The sequence below is a fragment of the Botryllus schlosseri genome, chromosome 3 (genome assembly GCF_051294905.1).
Source record: "Botryllus schlosseri isolate E-star chromosome 3, Bs_hap1, whole genome shotgun sequence".
Classification (NCBI taxonomy): Eukaryota; Metazoa; Chordata; class Ascidiacea; order Stolidobranchia; family Styelidae; genus Botryllus; species Botryllus schlosseri.
In genome coordinates this window covers 19,627,996-19,648,086 of record NC_137238.1, presented here as the reverse complement: position 1 = coordinate 19,648,086, position 20,091 = coordinate 19,627,996, and the positions used below count along the sequence as shown (strand labels likewise).

At 39.0% G+C, this 20,091-nt stretch overlaps 1 protein-coding gene across 2 annotated transcripts; it reads right to left on the bottom strand.

Moving 5' to 3' along the window:
• Nucleotides 1–12,944: 12,944 nt before the first annotated feature.
• Nucleotides 12,945–19,066, bottom strand: LOC145435968 (heparan sulfate glucosamine 3-O-sulfotransferase 3B1-like). 2 transcript variants are annotated; one of them, XM_080313249.1, is made up of 5 exons: nucleotides 18,891–19,066; nucleotides 18,359–18,414; nucleotides 16,724–16,896; nucleotides 14,782–14,953; nucleotides 12,945–13,600 (listed from the first exon to the last, which is right to left on the bottom strand). In XM_080313249.1, the coding sequence occupies exons 1-5, from the start codon at nucleotides 19,012–19,014 to the stop codon at nucleotides 13,136–13,138; spliced, it is 990 nt and encodes a 329-aa protein (XP_080169375.1). In that variant the 5' UTR covers nucleotides 19,015–19,066; the 3' UTR covers nucleotides 12,945–13,135. The 2 variants fall into 2 exon arrangements, with proteins under 2 accessions (XP_080169375.1, XP_080169376.1); XM_080313250.1 differs by having other exon boundaries at nucleotides 16,724–16,868; nucleotides 18,891–19,028.
• Between the last annotated feature and the right edge of the window lie 1,025 nt (nucleotides 19,067–20,091).

Genomic DNA, 20,091 nt, shown 5'->3' with positions numbered 1-20,091 from the left:
TTCACATAGTTTGACTCATAGCATTAACAAAATCGCAATAGGCGCTACACTGAAATCTACAAAATGTGTTTGTATTGTTACTCAAAGTAGTGATCATAAATTATCATTCAAATAAGTAATTGTAATCATAAAACCAAACTTGTGAAAGTCATTACCATAACAAAAGAATATTGTAGGTTGCTTGCTAAATGTATGCCGGAAATATTTGTAGAACGCTCACGACCAAAGAAATCGGAAATTTCTCCCCATTGTCATTCGTCAAAGTAAAGGTCGTCACAATACTCAACCCATAAAAGATCTTACTTGTATGTGATTGAATCGCAGGTAATTAACCCACTAAATCAAACCATAAGGAAATTTCACTCACTCATCGGATATGAAACAGCGTCACTTAATCGGCGTAGATCGTTTTTCTAAATGCAAATCATACCTGACCAACAGAAAACAATTTTCACTCACCTTGTAATGAAACCAAGTGGTGGGCCTTCGTTCAATATTTTGTCTGTGTCAAATACTTTGTAATAAACACAATGGAGTGGTTGAGCTTTACATCATCAAGCTGTCAATAATAAATCAAGATTTCGGTAAACTTGTAAATGTATTGTTTGCCTAACCGAGTTGTATGCACAATTTGATATTTTTGTCATTTAGTGATTGCAGAACATACACTTCGAATCACTCCATTGATCGTAATTTCCATCATCGTGATAATCGAAGTACATTTTTTTTTTCGAGTTCATAACAACCGGTTTTTCTATGACATGATAAATTTTTGACAAGTTATGCTTAGAATATTGGTGCATACCGCGAAAAATAATATACCACTCATATTGATACTGTTAATCGGTATTTTTTCCGTTGTCGATTTTCAAACGAGTAAAATTTATTACTTGAGTTGTTCTGCTTCCTATATTTAAATGTAAACTCGCCCGTCTTTCAACAACAAACAATGTTAAAAAAGTATGCAATCAAACACAACAAGTTTTACGATACTAATTATTATCCCACATAACCCATTTCTTACCGAAGACATATGAAATATATTCATGTTACACGAAAATATTCGCTCATGCTACAAACCTGTACAATGATTGGTGGTGCTTTCAAACTGTTTCGATACCTCAAGAACTTTATTGTCTGAATGGTTGTTCATGTATCGTAATAATCAAGTAGTTCAACACAGAACTAGTAACAGAAACACCAGAGTTGTTTACACAAAAGTTTGTATGTGTACAGTATGCGAATACCATGTGTAAGTCCAGCACAATTGTGGTATCCATACGAGTTTAGTTAACACAATTTACGACACCGAGGTCGCCTCATCTTTCGTAAGACAACAAACCAAGGCTTCAGGATATGTCCATGTCATAACAATAAATCAGCTACTCCAACAACAGAGTACATATGTTTTCTAGTTACGGTGCTTACATCTTACACACAAATCGACCTACTTTGCTAACGAAAAGCGCTGAGTCATCACATGGTTATCCTCACAACAATACAACTAAAACATACTATCATACAAATTGGTCGTTATAGTTTGCCCACCAACGATACATCGTACAAGTAGCAAGTCTCGAGAATCCAGTTATTCAAAAAACGTGAAAGTGTTTCTACACCAAGTCGGTATGTTGACGAAAGCATATATTGTAATATCATGATCGATTTACATTCGTTGGTCACAAAATGTCACTACTCTAAATAATTATTTTTCACTCAAAGCCTACTTGTCACCATTCGTTTCATCAAGCACGAGTTCAAGAAACCTGCTACGACATGAATTGTTATTTTTATGTTGTGTAAATAGGTAATAATTAATTTTAGTAACACTATATCAACATCATCGAGTTGTACAAATAGATTTACATGTGGTCTTGTGGTTTTAATCGAAGTATACAGCACGGTCTAATGTAGAGTCATCTCTATTGTACAACAACTCGGTAATCGAAATGCATTAAAATTGAAACAACGATCTTGGTTCGTCGCACCAAAAATATGTTTACTATCACGATACTCTACACAGGCCGTGTAAATCCTTTTCACACTCGTAATAGTATACCAACAGCTACCGGCGACAACGTTTAACAATACCAACGACACTAAACATACGATACCTACCCAAGTAAAATTACCATTTTCACCTGTAGGTCGGTCGTAACCCGAGTAGAAATACCATTATCCTTTGGAGATTTATCGTTTACCCAGTGTAACAAACCCCTTTTCCTTTGGTAATCTATTTTTCTCTGGGTAACAAACCTTTTTCAGTTGGAAATATATTTTTTCTCTGGTTAACAAACCTTTTTCACTTGGAAATATATTTTTTCTCTGGGTAACAAACCTTTTTCACTTGGAAATATATTTTTTCTCCGGGTAACAAACCTTTTTCCCTGAGCAACAAACCATTTTCACTTGCAAATATATTTTTTCCTGGGTAACAAACCTTTTTCACTTGGAAATATATTTTTTTCCCTGGGTAACAAACCTTTTTCGCTGAGCAACAAATCTTTTTCGCTTGGAAATGTATTTTTCCCTGGGTTACAAACCTTTTTCACTTGGTGATCCGTCGTTTACCTGAGTAAAAATATCATTTTCCTTTAGGGATCTGGCGTTTACCCAGTGTAACAATACATTTCTCTTGGTCATCTAGCTTTGCCTAGAGTAACAAAACCATTTTCATTTTGAAATCTGACAACCACACCGACAATTTGATATTTTTGTATTTTCTTACAGCGAACAGCGACAAAATATACGCCAACAACGACTCCGATACATTTGTCTAATCAAATATTCACTTGTGTTGGTGCATCCCATCAAAATCGTCGGTTACCCACATGCAATGCGCTCTTGTACACAGAAATGCATGTTTTGGAAAATTGGACAATAGACTTCGATAGTTCTGTGATGTCCGGGTTCGTGCTTTGGATTTTCCAGAGTCAAAATGTCTGAATAAAACACCTCCTTGACGATGGTTGGTATGTGGATAACGGGGTTCGGAAGACGGTTGGATTTATGTCACCCATCGCGATAACAATTCCAGGTCGAGTTTTCCCCCGTATGTTTACTATATTGTGTCTTTATTGGTCAATGTATGTCTCGACATTCAGTTTGAAATCGGAAACCCTGATAAAGTATGTAACCGGATCCGGATATCAACTCTGAATCGATAAACCAATGAACAATATTCAAAGTAAACATGTTACATTCCACGAAAAATACCATCCAGACATACGTCGCGCTTGTTTACCCACAACAGTATACGCGTAAATGGAGGTGTGTGACATTGCATGCAATGTGTTGGTATACAAACATCGATCCACAGACATTATCATAGCCGGTAGTTTTGATGTAGATCGAATGTCACCCGATAACAATGTCATACCAATAAGCCACATTGCAATGACTCTGAGTCCGCGCTATTACATCGATATTTCGACACCGTTCACGGATTTACTCGATGGTGTAATCGTGTTGTAACATTACAAGATACTCATGGCCCTATCTCCGGACAGCCACCCAGACCAATTGGATACATCGGTCAATATCCATCGTGTTGTCGACACCGAAGTTTTCTGCTGAGACTGCAGCGTTTCATCATGGTGAACTATCGAATCACGGGTACTCGAAATGATTGCGATCAGTCTTTCACTAAATCACGATGCATGGATGTCGCTACTCCCACATAACGACTCCGGATAAATATCGTGCAAATGTCGGACTGATATTGTGATCCAATAAGGTATGTTTCTGTGGAATGAAGACTGCGATCGTTCACCACAATAGAACACTACCTCGTGATTTCACACGCAATCATAAAACACACTTTCGTAAGGGTCTAGCTCGTCCGGTGACATTTCGAAACGGTCGTCACCACAAGAGATCGGGGTTGGTCTCGTCATATCGGAGCATTTTGAAACGGTGTCGTCACAAGGCTATTGACGTCGATTCAGTTGGTCATGTCAATCCGTTTTACAAAGTACCGTTTTTCAAGTCCCTGCACCATAGTGTTACGACACAGACAAGATGCGACGGTGGAAATAATAAAACACGGAAGGCACACTTTGGTGTTATTTGACATGGATTTTACACCAGACGAACCTCACATTCGAGCGACGAATTGGAATGACCTTTGTATTATTGACGTCGAAGGGAAAGAAATGTATCGATTTATTGGTTTCGTACATATCCAACAAAAATCTGGGTATATGATTGTGCATGGTTGTGAATGAACGCTCTATTGGTATATGTTGTACAGTTTACTTTCACCGTCGTGCGAATAACCATGTCAAGTTCCATGTTTGTGTGTCTATATGTCACGCTTCAGATTGACTCAGAGTCATTGCAATGTGGCTTATTGGTATGACATTGTTATCGGGTGACATTCGATCTACATCAAAACTACCGGCTATGATAATGTCTGTGGATCGATGTTTGTATACCAACACATTGCATGCAATGTCACACACCTCCATTTACGCGTATACTGTTGTGGGTAAACAAGCGCGACGTATGTCTGGATGGTATTTTTCGTGGAATGTAACATGTTTACTTTGAATATTGTTCATTGGTTTATCGATTCAGAGTTGATATCCGGATCCGGTTACATACTTTATCAGGGTTTCCGATTTCAAACTGAATGTCGAGACATACATTGACCAATAAAGACACAATATAGTAAACATACGGGGGAAAACTCGACCTGGAATTGTTATCGCGATGGGTGACATAAATCCAACCGTCTTCCGAACCCCGTTATCCACATACCAACCATCGTCAAGGAGGTGTTTTATTCAGACATTTTGACTCTGGAAAATCCAAAGCACGAACCCGGACATCACAGAACTATCGAAGTCTATTGTCCAATTTTCCAAAACATGCATTTCTGTGTACAAGAGCGCATTGCATGTGGGTAACCGACGATTTTGATGGGATGCACCAACACAAGTGAATATTTGATTAGACAAATGTATCGGAGTCGTTGTTGGTGTATATTTTGTCGCTGTTCGCTGTAAGAAAATACAAAAATATCAAATTGTCGGTGTGGTTGTCAGATTTCAAAATGAAAATGGTTTTGTTACTCTAGGCAAAGCTAGATGACCAAGAGAAATGTATTGTTACACTGGGTAAACGCCAGATCCCTAAAGGAAAATGATATTTTTACTCAGGTAAACGACGGATCACCAAGTGAAAAAGGTTTGTAACCCAGGGAAAAATACATTTCCAAGCGAAAAAGATTTGTTGCTCAGCGAAAAAGGTTTGTTACCCAGGGAAAAAAATATATTTCCAAGTGAAAAAGGTTTGTTACCCAGGAAAAAATATATTTGCAAGTGAAAATGGTTTGTTGCTCAGGGAAAAAGGTTTGTTACCCGGAGAAAAAATATATTTCCAAGTGAAAAAGGTTTGTTACCCAGAGAAAAAATATATTTCCAAGTGAAAAAGGTTTGTTAACCAGAGAAAAAATATATTTCCAACTGAAAAAGGTTTGTTACCCAGAGAAAAATAGATTACCAAAGGAAAAGGGGTTTGTTACACTGGGTAAACGATAAATCTCCAAAGGATAATGGTATTTCTACTCGGGTTACGACCGACCTACAGGTGAAAATGGTAATTTTACTTGGGTAGGTATCGTATGTTTAGTGTCGTTGGTATTGTTAAACGTTGTCGCCGGTAGCTGTTGGTATACTATTACGAGTGTGAAAAGGATTTACACGGCCTGTGTAGAGTATCGTGATAGTAAACATATTTTTGGTGCGACGAACCAAGATCGTTGTTTCAATTTTAATGCATTTCGATTACCGAGTTGTTGTACAATAGAGATGACTCTACATTAGACCGTGCTGTATACTTCGATTAAAACCACAAGACCACATGTAAATCTATTTGTACAACTCGATGATGTTGATATAGTGTTACTAAAATTAATTATTACCTATTTACACAACATAAAAATAACAATTCATGTCGTAGCAGGTTTCTTGAACTCGTGCTTGATGAAACGAATGGTGACAAGTAGGCTTTGAGTGAAAAATAATTATTTAGAGTAGTGACATTTTGTGACCAACGAATGTAAATCGATCATGATATTACAATATATGCTTTCGTCAACATACCGACTTGGTGTAGAAACACTTTCACGTTTTTTGAATAACTGGATTCTCGAGACTTGCTACTTGTACGATGTATCGTTGGTGGGCAAACTATAACGACCAATTTGTATGATAGTATGTTTTAGTTGTATTGTTGTGAGGATAACCATGTGATGACTCAGCGCTTTTCGTTAGCAAAGTAGGTCGATTTGTGTGTAAGATGTAAGCACCGTAACTAGAAAACATATGTACTCTGTTGTTGGAGTAGCTGATTTATTGTTATGACATGGACATATCCTGAAGCCTTGGTTTGTTGTCTTACGAAAGATGAGGCGACCTCGGTGTCGTAAATTGTGTTAACTAAACTCGTATGGATACCACAATTGTGCTGGACTTACACATGGTATTCGCATACTGTACACATACAAACTTTTGTGTAAACAACTCTGGTGTTTCTGTTAATACTAGTTCTGTGTTGAACTACTTGATTATTACGATACATGAACAACCATTCAGACAATAAAGTTCTTGAGGTATCGAAACAGTTTGAAAGCACCACCAATCATTGTACAGGTTTGTAGCATGAGCGAATATTTTCGTGTAACATGAATATATTTCATATGTCTTCGGTAAGAAATGGGTTATGTGGGATAATAATTAGTATCGTAAAACTTGTTGTGTTTGATTGCATACTTTTTTAACATTGTTTGTTGTTGAAAGACGGGCGAGTTTACATTTAAATATAGGAAGCAGAACAACTCAAGTAATAAATTTTACTCGTTTGAAAATCGACAACGGAAAAAATACCGATTAACAGTATCAATATGAGTGGTATATTATTTTTCGCGGTATGCACCAATATTCTAAGCATAACTTGTCAAAAATTTATCATGTCATAGAAAAACCGGTTGTTATGAACTCGAAAAAAAAAATGTACTTCGATTATCACGATGATGGAAATTACGATCAATGGAGTGATTCGAAGTGTATGTTCTGCAATCACTAAATGACAAAAATATCAAATTGTGCATACAACTCGGTTAGGCAAACAATACATTTACAAGTTTACCGAAATCTTGATTTATTATTGACAGCTTGATGATGTAAAGCTCAACCACTCCATTGTGTTTATTACAAAGTATTTGACACAGACAAAATATTGAACGAAGGCCCACCACTTGGTTTCATTACAAGGTGAGTGAAAATTGTTTTCTGTTGGTCAGGTATGATTTGCATTTAGAAAAACGATCTACGCCGATTAAGTGACGCTGTTTCATATCCGATGAGTGAGTGAAATTTCCTTATGGTTTGATTTAGTGGGTTAATTACCTGCGATTCAATCACATACAAGTAAGATCTTTTATGGGTTGAGTATTGTGACGACCTTTACTTTGACGAATGACAATGGGGAGAAATTTCCGATTTCTTTGGTCGTGAGCGTTCTACAAATATTTCCGGCATACATTTAGCAAGCAACCTACAATATTCTTTTGTTATGGTAATGACTTTCACAAGTTTGGTTTTATGATTACAATTACTTATTTGAATGATAATTTATGATCACTACTTTGAGTAACAATACAAACACATTTTGTAGATTTCAGTGTAGCGCCTATTGCGATTTTGTTAATGCTATGAGTCAAACTATGTGAAATGGTGTGAATGGATTAGGTATTATGCAAGCGGCGGTATGTCAATTCACCTAGTGTGATATCTTGACACCGGATAATGTGCGAAAGTGTTTCAATTCTCACTGCTGATTACGATGATAAAGTATTGTACCGGTTATTGTTTAACAAAGGAAATTGTTGTTTCATCTTTAGTCTTGGTTAGTGGAGACAATTACATTTGTAAAATATTTTCTGATATCCGCGATACGCAGGGTGATATGTACCAAGGTGGAATAATTTTCCATTCAAGAACATTTCAGACACGCATAGTTTTACAGCTTAATATGTTAATAACAATGGTACTGAAAATTTTGTTGCTGTCATAACTTTCAACACAACGCCGGGTCTAATTAACACAAATAATTTAATAATAAAGTAATGATCAACTATTACAAATCTCATATGTCAAATCAATGTGTCAATCCTTATGTTCACAGCATGATAACTTTGAATATAACACCATCGTTCGAATGTAAGAAATGAATTCTCAACTACATTGGTCGGACTTTCAAATCTCGTATACTAAAACATATTATGTTAATCTCAAGTCGCCGACACTGAGTAGTAATTAGTTTGTCTTGCAGAATATACCGCGTGGTAATTCCTCTATCTTACAGAATAGTAACGACTTTTAAAGTTGGATAAAAATGATGCGTCGTAGGGATATGAGTGCAACCGAACTTGTTATGGATTTTAGGTTTTAGTGATTGTATGGATTCGTGTATGTTTGGCTGTTTTTCATACTGATACTGTTTGAGTTGGTTGGGTAAGTTACAAACGGATTTACTTGACAACGTTTTCGTGGTTGACTCTTTGAATATGGTAAGATGGCGAGATGTCGAGACGTAATACTATTTCCGTACACTCAATTACAACAAAAAATAACCCGATAGTTTGTTCAAGGTTTCGACAAATAGATTGAAATATTCCGATTTAACTCATCGTGTCGCAACTCGATCGCGGTATGCACAAGTGGTTGTCAAGTTAGAAATATTTACAACAGGTGCTATTTCATTGATTGATTCTATTGTGTGTAGTAACACATTAAAATATCGCGATAGTATTTACTGAAACTCTATTTGGTAAACGGAAAACTCAGTCGTGAATAGAGTTGTAAGTTTCAAGGATTGTTTCAAAGTATGATCTCGAAATGTGACTGGATCAAAGTTGGTAGTCATGTTTGTCAAAGTCCAAATATTTCATTTTGGATTATCTGGATTTACCTTTAGTACATCCCGCGAATGGATTCTGATGCGGTACTATAACATTTTTGATAATAATGACTCAAGGATTTTTAATCAACAATACTGGAATTTTTTGGTAATGTTAGAGTTGCCAAATGATTAGTTTCGTGTTTTTGTTAAGTGTTTGATTTCAAGTTAATAAAGACAATAACTGTGCAATGCACATACTTGTGATTCTTGATTCTTGTAGAGTTATATTTGGTATTGATTCTATAAGTGTGAAAACAGTGGCGCGGAATGTGCGAATAATTCGATGCGGCTGAAAGTCGGCGTCAGTAATATTCGGGTTACGTTCGATTCAACAAAAACGCGTTAAGGGATTTGTCAAAGGATTAGAGTTGTACCGATTTAAAACATTCAGATACGAATCGACTTGATTTGTGTAATGAGTTTCATTTCAAGTTGATAAACTAACACATTGATTGAATATTTTCATGGATCTTATCACGCAACTAAAGTCAGCCACTATTCTGGAGGCGTGAAACATATAGCGATTGCGGGCGAGTGACAAATTGTTGGTTTTCGAATCACCGTCTGCGACGGCTCTGTGACAAACTTATTACCGAAATATTACCTTGTGAGCGGGTATGAGAGATTGCTATATGTCTGAAGCATTATCCGGTGAGTGGTCGTTGGATTTTAAAATTATATCACAACCTTTTGAATAAGCGTTCACTTCACAAAGGATTAGGGTTAGCGCGGAAATAAGTGACAATTTGTCGCTATTCAAGTTACCGACACTGGTGGTCTGTTATTCGTTACTTGTTAAATCTTACCAGCGAAATCAAGTTCTGTGACAAACTGATTACTAAAATTTCACCGCGTGAGCGATCGGTATGGTTATGACACCAAGTCGTGAAAGATGGTTATGTCCGAGACATTATCTTGTCAGTGATCGCGGGGTTTTGCAAATATTTCACACATTTTTGAATAAGCGTTAACTTCACAAAGGATTACGGCTAGAATAGAAATAAGTGACAATTTGTTGGTATTCAAGTCTCGCCGGTGATGTATCTGTTATTCGGCACTTATTACACTTATCATGAAATTAGAGTGAGAACATAAGGCATCAAGTTGTTGTTTTCGAATTTTGATGTCGAGGTGATAAATTTACGCATTCAATTACAATTCAACTTCGGTTGTGTATTGAGTGATAGATTGATATGCCGGAAGTGGTATCTTGTGAGCGATCGTAGGATTTTACAAATATTTCACATCTTTTTGAAGTGTTAGTTTGCGAACGCGACTATTGTTGATATTCGAATCGCCGTCTGTCGCACGCACTGCGTAAATCCTCTTACAAGCCACGTTTCCGTTTGTGCGGTTATTGTCGGTGACTCGTACATATTCAACACCACGCGAGAGATGTCTGAAAGTGCGACTGGCGAATCGCCGCCACCACCTATAGCAAAAAAGGCGAGTCACGACCACGAGTTTTCACGGCGAATCACGACCGCGGCCTATACCCGAAAAGGCGAATCACGACCGCACCCATAAGAACACATGGCGAATCGCGGCCCCGCCATAAGAGATAAGAGGCGAATCGCCACCCCCGGTTTTCCAGGCGAATCGCGACCCCGCCATAAGAGCCCCTGCCACATCACGAGCGATCATACTAACTACTAGCGTCGGAGGTTTATCGGAGATTCTCCTCCATGCTGTGCACACAGCGTCCAGAGAAAGGCCCGATCAAGGACCAATGCAACGAAGAGGATGAAAAAAGCGAGGAAAATATAAATAGGAAAGATAAAGATCGAAAGCTGGCATTAGGGTGAGGAGGTTGCCAGATTTAGAAACCGTATTTAGTCGTTTCGACATCCTGCTGACTGTTGCTTGCATCGTATTGTAGGTTACATTGTGCGTCACTTGAGCGGGTGAAAATAATAGAACCACCGATTATGCCACACTCAGAATTTGGGTTCTTTCATTTTGTGATACGTCGACCTTGTGTGGGCTACCACATTTTCTCGCGGCACCCCTGAGCAGTCCAATCGGCACACGTCACGTCAGACATAAATTTGAATTGTACAAATATGTCGAATAATTTATAAGCCCTACCACCCATGGTTTGTGAACATTGGCGAGAGTCGCAGGAAACATTTGAGAGATCTGCTCTTGAGGTCACTGTATGCACGAGAGTTAACAACGATCAATACACCCACTCCCACATCGTCCAATACAACACCAAATTTTTAACCGATTCCGAACGAAATTCAGAAAGCTCTGTAACGGGATATAGAGTTCATCGTCTACTCTCGACTTACCCTCCTTCTGATGATATTGGAGGGTACGCAGAGAAATGTTGCGCTGTTGATGGCGTGCGATGATATCTTACAAAATTAACAAATTTTCCCTAACTTGTAGGCGTAAGAGTTGGTCCGCGAATGTGGTAACATAAGGAAACCATATGACTTCGTTTAAGAGGATCTCTGTCTGCATTCCAGTTGATACATTAGATGACGTTTAAAAAGTCAGCATGTACTTCAGCATTGTGACATAATGTGGACTGAGTCGTCGCTAGTTATCCGAGGACACTCAAATTCCCTCTTTTTTCGCAATTCGTCCTCTCTTTATAGCTTTGAGAGTTCGCAGACTCTACAGAAAGTCATGATTGACGTGAAAACTGGATTTCGACGGAATTGACGGCAAGGTTGACTAAAAATAACAATATCGTAAAAATTTCCCGCAATGTATCTTTTATGACGTGTAAAAAGTTTCCTCATTTTCGGATCTCAGGATATGGTAACCCTAAATTTGGAGGTATAATGGTAGGCTATCTAGTAAACCGCGAAGAGGAGAAACACAACAATCAAAATCGAGATGATGTTTTTAATAGGACTTTGCCTTGCAGAAACGCCAAGAAAAAAACACGTCAAACTGGTGTAATATCAAAAGACAGCGGAAAATTTCGCATTTACTCAAAGTTCAAGTTCTTTGTTTTGCATCCTTTAGTCGTAAATACAGTATCGGTTGATTGTCCAGGGATGGTGTGAACGTGAGGTTCACGTTCGCGTTCTGTGTGTGGTGAGCCTCTGGAATTAGGAGGTTCGCGTTCACAAACGAACCTTGGTAGGTTCTGAACTGTGAACTTTTTTAGGTAATACAATTTTCCAAGTCATTATACTGTCCTTGGTTGAAATTCTTTGCATTTCAACTTCGGACCACTCTCCACATGGCGCTGCTGGCGACATGGAAAGAAAATCAGCACTTAACGAGCATGCACCTTGCCAGGTTCAAAAATTATTTGCTCGAAAGTTTGTGTATCTTTAGTGACTCTTTTCTGTGAGCTTTGCCCACAATCACACAATAGCAAAAACGAAACACACCACATGTAGGAAGTCAATGAATTGTGCTTATAGTCAACGAATACTTATTTTCAGCAACGAAATTTACGTAAAGAATGCATGTATATGTCTAATGTAAAAATCGATCAGGCGTACGGGATATATCTTGATTTCATATCCTTATTGTATCATAAAAACCAAATCCGTCTGATTGGGGTGTTGACTACTGTATAACTTGTTTTGGAGATATAATATCTGGCGCAAGTATAGAAACCGTTGTTTCATTCTTAAGAATACATCTGTCCGGTCTAGCCGAGTCCTCGTCAAAATCGTTCACGAAGCAATGATTTTGTGGAATTTTTATAGCATTCCAGTTGCTACATTAGGTGACGTTTAAAAAGTCAGCATGTACACTTTGTACAGTACTTCAGCATTGTGACATAATGTGGACTGACTCGTCGCTAGTTATCACGTACATGTACTGTTCATTAATACATAACCTAACGGAAATATAGGGTTGGAATTAGCAATAGACGTCATATAGGCTCAGGCTCACGTTCGCGTTCACTCCTAACCTTTCGAAAAGGTTCGCGTTCACACGAGCCTGAACCTTTCAGAGGTTCGCACAATCCTTACTATACTGTCCGTCCTTGATAGAACGATAAGAGTTTTGAGCGTAGATATTAGCCTGGTGTAAATCGCCATCGTAGTCATCGTCAAATTCATCTCGATCTACCGTGCATAGCAGCCGCGAAGTTACAGTAGTTACCAAATATACACTTGGACAGCATTCAGAATTTGGATTCACAGTTGCATTTGAGCCTGAAATCCGCTGACCTCACATATCCATATGATTACCAGCCGAAATCCTGTCCAATCATTTCGTACAATTTTCTATTGTAAGGAAGATAATAGGACCGCAGCAAAGCCGCCGTTCGATTCGTCATCGAATACGTTGCGGTTTTTGACCGCGTTCTACCTTTACGCCCGTCCATACAATGCGTGATATCCCTGGATGTCATGGTGGGCACTTTTACACAGTACATTCCCGACGTGGTGTTTTTAACGAAGTTCTCGCCGGTAAGAAGCACGGTAATTCGGAGGAAACGTTGTACTGTCTCGAATACAACCGATGGTGCGCTAAGCAAGCGCTCCGCGTTGATTACAAGCAATCGTTTTCCGAATTTATCTTTCCAACGCTTGAAGTTGCGATGGTATATTCCACGCCGCAGTATGTCGTTAGTCACTGATTCTGGTCGGAGAAGATGCCTTTGCACAAAGTCGTCGAATGTCTCTCTATCTTCCGGATTGTTTTTGATCTAAATGTAAGGATTTTTCAATTACAGTTGCTTCAAGGGCGGTCGCCATTAGTAAGTTTTATATTATCTTCTTTTACTTTCATTCAGTGTACATGCCGCCTCTTCACATCGCGTAGGCCCGGGTGGGTGTCTGATCTTAAGACTACTCCAAGTCGTTTCGGATCTTTCAATCATTCATTGTATTGCAGTCTTGTGATGTTTTGAAGTGATGAAATTTTATGAATAAACTTGACCTTGAACCGCGAGAAATAGCCGCTGTATCACGGTAAATGAATAGATTTTCGAAGTGCATCTATTTGTAGCGCCGTTAGTCACTATACGCTGGTCTCGATTATGTATCCTCAAATTTCGATAATAGGCACATCTGATTACTTATGCTAACATCAAATCTATCATTTGAAATTACTTACTTGAGTACTTGACCCCCTTCATCTTCTACGTTTTCCACGTTTTACTTGTCTTAGCTATCGTTACTTTTATACTTGTAATTGAGTAGTGATTTACGGGGTAACTACAAGTTCTACTTGATGAGCAACGCTGACTCTTGCACCAAGTCTGGTAAATTCTGCTTTTATGAATACACAACCAGTGGGCGTGTACACATTTAAGCACGGTCAGGACAGATGAGCTGACTTGCTATTTCCAAATCGAAGTTCTAATGCGGTAATGATGTGAATTCATTGGAAAGTCGCATGGAAATTGAAATTGATTGAAAGTCCATGTCCAAGTTCAGATCCAATTCAAGCTATAAACCAATCGCAAATCCATGATTATCTCTAGTATAGGCCTAGTCAAGAAGCACTATATAGTTCATGGTCGAATTAGTCATTTAGTCAAATTAGTTATGCTACTACTGAATTAGAAATAATATCATGAATTTCTATAAAAACTACAAGTAGAAGTAGCGTTTTTAGAGACCTGCTAAAACTTCCATAAGTAGAAATAGCACAAGTTTGAAAATTACTCATATAGATAAGCAGATTCATGAAGCAGGACTTCGCCATCCTTCAAACAAAGCCTTGCAACTTAATTAATCACCCTCGGAAGTTAGCAATATATCTATGTATTTTCACAAAGTGGAGTGTTTCCATAGCCAAATAAATTTTTGACCATCTCAAACTGAATATTCAATGCCTTTGTCCCTATGGTCATTGCGCCGTAATAGCCTACCATCAACCTACCTTTAGCGCATAATGAGATAGCGCTCGTTGCACAGGATCGCACAGCAGCAGAATGAGCTTCGTGGATTTCGGTAAAATCATCCGGAGGTAACCAGGCAGGTCTGCGTATTCGAAATACCCGGGAGTCCTCTCGTATATTAATTCGTGGGGAAGAGCTGCCGGCAGACTCTCGCTGAATGTTGTCAAATGTAAATTATAAGAACCAAATCAGAGTCCAAGTCAAGGTTGTTCAACCTGCTGGCCAAAGAGACACATGCGGGCTACTAATGATTGTGTGAACCACTTGAGTATTTACAGCTAATTTGTAATCGTAAAAATGAATGTCTAGGCCGAATAAAGTCCACACACCAAAATTCCTCTATTACAGTGGCGGGCAACTTGCTCAACGCGATTATAGGCAGTCACGTAGAGAACGAATTTCAGATAGTTGTCAGCCGATGTTATGAAGGAAATATATTTAAAGTTCGTTCTCTGCGTGACTGCCTTATCGCGTCGAGCAAGTGCGACGATGAAGACTTCGTGCCATGTAACGGGTTAAGCAGCCGCGGCAGCTGGAGCGTGAAGGTCCTGTGGAAATTTCAATAAATTGCAGCTCCATTACGGTGGCGTTCTGAAGGAAATGGCTGCGGCCAAAAATTGTGTTCGTTTTGCCCTTCAATCTGAGACCACATCATTTTTAGAGCGCAGTGCCCCTTTAAGTCAATGATACATTTGCGGTCGATCAAAGTTGTCAACATGATGTTCCATGAACTCCCTTGCCCGCCCCTCCTCTATTACAATTATAAGAACAACAAACATACTAAAGTTTTTACTACATGACGGCATTTCATTGTGAAGTTTAGAGCTGTCTCTGTCAAACAGCTTTGGCAATATTCGGCGAGATGTATGACGTAGTCCAGCAACGGGAAGTGATTTTTCAAAATGGCTGTTACGAATTATTGATCTCATTGGAGATTTGACATCGGTAATCCGCGAGTAGACTAAACGTGTTCGCTCAAGTATGTGTTGTCGAATAATGAGGTCACGAAAACTGTTAATCTGGAAAACCGCCGATAATTTTCTTTATAGACATATTTTTAAAACAGATTCTCTCAATGGATTGTCTTTGAAATTATCCCTTAAATCAGATGGGCAGTGAAGGTCAATGCCGTCCATCCGAATAGGTTTTCAAGTAGACTCATACATCTTCCATCAATACCATCAATGAAATGCATGCAGGATTTTGAAGACAGCGAATCTGTAAGTGGACTGTAGTTCGTAATTAATAACGTAATATGCGATTAAGTTGATAATATAAGTCATTTCAGGAAATATCGCGCGGGTCACTCAGAACCTTCCTGGTTCCTGGTTTGGACACTCCGGTTCCTAGCCAATGTTCCCTTTTGACACGGTCTCTGCGCACAGAAAATCAAAGTTGCGCACAAAAAATCCGAAGTGATGACCTATTTTTTTAGTCGTTACGCACTGTTCTCCAAGAGTCTGCGCAGTGAGTTGGTGAGTGTGCACAGACTCGTCAGAAATTAGAGGGAACATTGTTCCTAACCCTCAATGAAATACAAATTTCCACTCTCCGTCAAGATTGTAGTGGATTTAATGCTCACTACGCAAGTCTTTTTTTTCAAATTAGATTCGAATTTGAATCACTGAAATCGCGAAAATTTGGACATTGAATGATATTCAGTTCAAATCAAATTATAGCTCATTTGCATATAAGCATGAGAATAGCGAATGTATGTACAGCAAGTTTGGCTCGTTTCGCACTATATGCAGTTCTCTTGTACCATTTTTCGGAAAACCTGAAATCATATTAGAATTGTAATTAGAGCCAAGAGACAGTTCACAAATTAGATTTCCGGCGTTTAACTCTAATTCGCCTAAGCTAAGTAGATAACTAGAACTATCTAGTTGTCTAGAGTCTGTCTGATACATGACATTTGCTTACCGATAGTACTGTAATCCCTTTACGCGATTATAGCGTTTGTTGAAGAACTGAGCTTCCCCGGGATACGCGCGAATGTACGGATGGTAGGATAAAAATTCGGATAAGGCTGCGGTCCCGCATTTCATAACACCTATTCCGATAACGTCTGGAAGGCGACGCACTCGTTCGTTTTCCTGTACAACATTATTGTGTTGGCCGAGTGTAGACCTATATCTAGCACCCTGATAGCTGATCTCTTCAATCGGCGCAATTGTGTCAACGAGTTAACCTATAGAAAAGTCATTCGAGGCTGGAACTAGGGATGGTGTGAACGTGAGGTTCACGTTCGCGTTCTGAGTGTGAACCTCTGAAATTGAGAGGTTCACGCTCACAAACGAACCTTGGTAGGTTCTGCACTGTGAACCTATTTTATATATTACAATTTTTACTTCGTTATAACATCTTTGGTTGAAATTTATTGCATCAATACTGCGTGCCACTGTATGCATGGCACTGGCAGCATTAAAAAAATCAACACTAAACGAGCATGCAACTTGACAGTCTCAAAAAATTTACTTGCTCTGTTACAAAAGTTTGCTCGAATATTTCGTGATTCTCTGCTGTGAGCTTGATTCCCAATCACACAACGTGAAGATCGAGCGAAATACACTACATAGGAGGCAGTCAGCGAATGATGCTTATTCAAGCAATCAACGAAATTGTTATATCATTGTCTTATGCAAAACAATCTAGCAGGCGAACGGGATCAATCTTGATTTCATATGCTTGTTGAATCATAAAAACCAAATCCGTGCGATTGGGGTGTTGGCTAATGCTGTATAACTTTTTAACCGGGTAATATCGGTATCAAGTATAGAAACCCGTTTAACACTCTTTACTCAATATCAACGTAGCAAATAGCAATACTCAGACGCCGAATACATTATCCGGTCTGGCCTAGACCGTTAAGGCGTAAGCTTATATTCCCTTCCAAGTCCTCGTCGAAATTGTTGGCAAAGCGACAGAAGATAATGATTTTATGGGATTAATTATTGTATCATTTGATTGCCCCAGTTAATACATTTGAAGACGTTTAAAACGTCAATATGTACTTCAACATTGTGACTTTATGTGGCCCGAGTCGTTGCTAGGTATCGCGTACCTGTACTTGTACAATGTACATCGATATCGGCTATCACTTCACTGAAATGTAGAGTTGGAATTAGCAATATGACGTCACGTGGCGTCATGAGGTTCACGTTCGCGTTCACACAGAACCTTTCAAAAAGGTTCGCGTTCACACAAACCTGAACCTTTCAGAGGTTCACACCATCCCTATTTGGAACCTCTGGAAAACCAATCCAATTGGACGATCAAAGGCCTACGAAACCAACCCGCAAATACAGTAAGCTATGCAATACCTATATGTGTGACAGGTCAAGCAGTGGACGTAAAATCTCAATCTCAAAGTAGACCAAATAACCGAGTAATACAGGGAAAACAAACGTGCAGTGTACGCAAGTTTATGCGCATGCAATATAATCATTGCCTGTCTAGTATGCGACTTCGCATAGAATTAGCATATAATTGTGATCATTGAAATTCGTGCAAATCTATATTGTTGCTGTGTTATTTACGAATTATCATAGGCATTACCTTCCCAATGGCACGTTTTAAAGCTTCTTCCCATCCATTGTAGCTGTTCCATAGCCCTGAAATGAGTGGAAGTTCGACTTTCTAAGCCATTCTAAGACTTTCTAAGACATTCTACAACTTCGTGTCGGTAGGGTTACCATATTTTGAAATCGGGAAAGGAGGACACTTTGAGGTCCAAGTTTCAAACTTATAATACCGGAGGAAAATTTTACCACTTTGAGGTCGGTTGACTAAAAAAAAGAGGGCAGCTTTCCGGCTCAACTCCAGAAATACAGTTTTTCCTTCACACTTAACGTTGGTTGACTGAAAATAAGGTCGTCACTAGCGCCCGAACCACGAATTTCCTATTTACCGTCATTTATGCCCATTTTAGCTCGAATCTTTCCCCTATCTTGGCTCTAAAAGCTGTAAATGAGGACGAATTGCCAAAAAGGAGGGCATTTAGGCGTCATCGGAGGACATTTTCAAAAACCCGAAAAAGGAGGACAAATCCTCCTAAAGGGAGACGTAGTGTAACCCTAATTTAAGCTACCTGGAACATCTTGCGTATCTCCAATTACTTCACGGTAGTCGAAACTTTGTCGAAATATAAAGATGAATCCGGTTGCTAACACAACAATCAATCCAAGCACCTTGATTGCGGCATTACTACGCATTTTGTCTGATTATGAAACCTTCTGGAAAATATCAGATTTCACCATGATCGATCAACAGCAGTGTGGATCATGGTGTCATTAAACCTGCGCTAAAGGTATGCACAAATAATGGCGTTATATGTAAGTGATACAACGCGTTGCAAAGTCACGGTTTTATCACGGAAACCGTCATCTTCTTATCCCAAATCGCCAACTGTTCAGCGTCTAATGCAATAGCGAGGAAATCTAAGGAACATACAATTAACTGGCCTGTGAAGCATAGAGTAATTGCATGTAAATAGAACCGCATATCTCGAGTTCATCAGCTTGCTGTGATACAAATATAACGCCAACACGCAAATGAAGTGTCTATTTGTGATCCAGGGAGTATAATAGCCTGCAAGTTTGTTATCAAACATTGAAATTTCGCCAAGAGTTAACAACATCAGTGGTTCTCGACCTTTTCAGCTTGTGGATCGGTAAAATTTCAAAACAAAGTTTGCGGACCGCGGCCTGCGATAACTCACGTCGTTGGCGCTTAAAATAGATACCCGAGCGGACGGTCATAAAATAGACATCTTGACATCAGCGATTTATGTACAATTTCGCCACTCGCTACCGGATGCCTCGCCTGAGATAAGCCCAATGAAGTCATATAACAGGTCAAATAAGTAAGCCCACTTTAACGTGAGAAAGCGCCAAACACAGAAGTAGGCTGGATAGCCAGAAAACGCCGACTTGCTCAAGTATATGTTATTAATGGTAAAATCAATTCAAGCATGTGAAGAAGAAATTGGTACATATTAGAAACTACTTGCAACAACGAATAGGTAGCTTACTCATACAAGCTTCGATCACGAGCTCTGTGAATCAAGTGAAGTATGCAAGCTACCACGTCTTGCTCAGCAGCCACTGTTGTCATAATTTATTGTGGGCCCCGGTCACGACATTAGCGAGTAGGCTATTTATGTTGATCTAATTAATTGGCAGCTCGATATATGTTATGCCAAAAGTCACGACTTTGTACGCATTCTAGGAGAGACGCAACCCGTGAAAGAACTCGTATATAAGGCAAGTTTTTTCGATATCTTTGTGCTT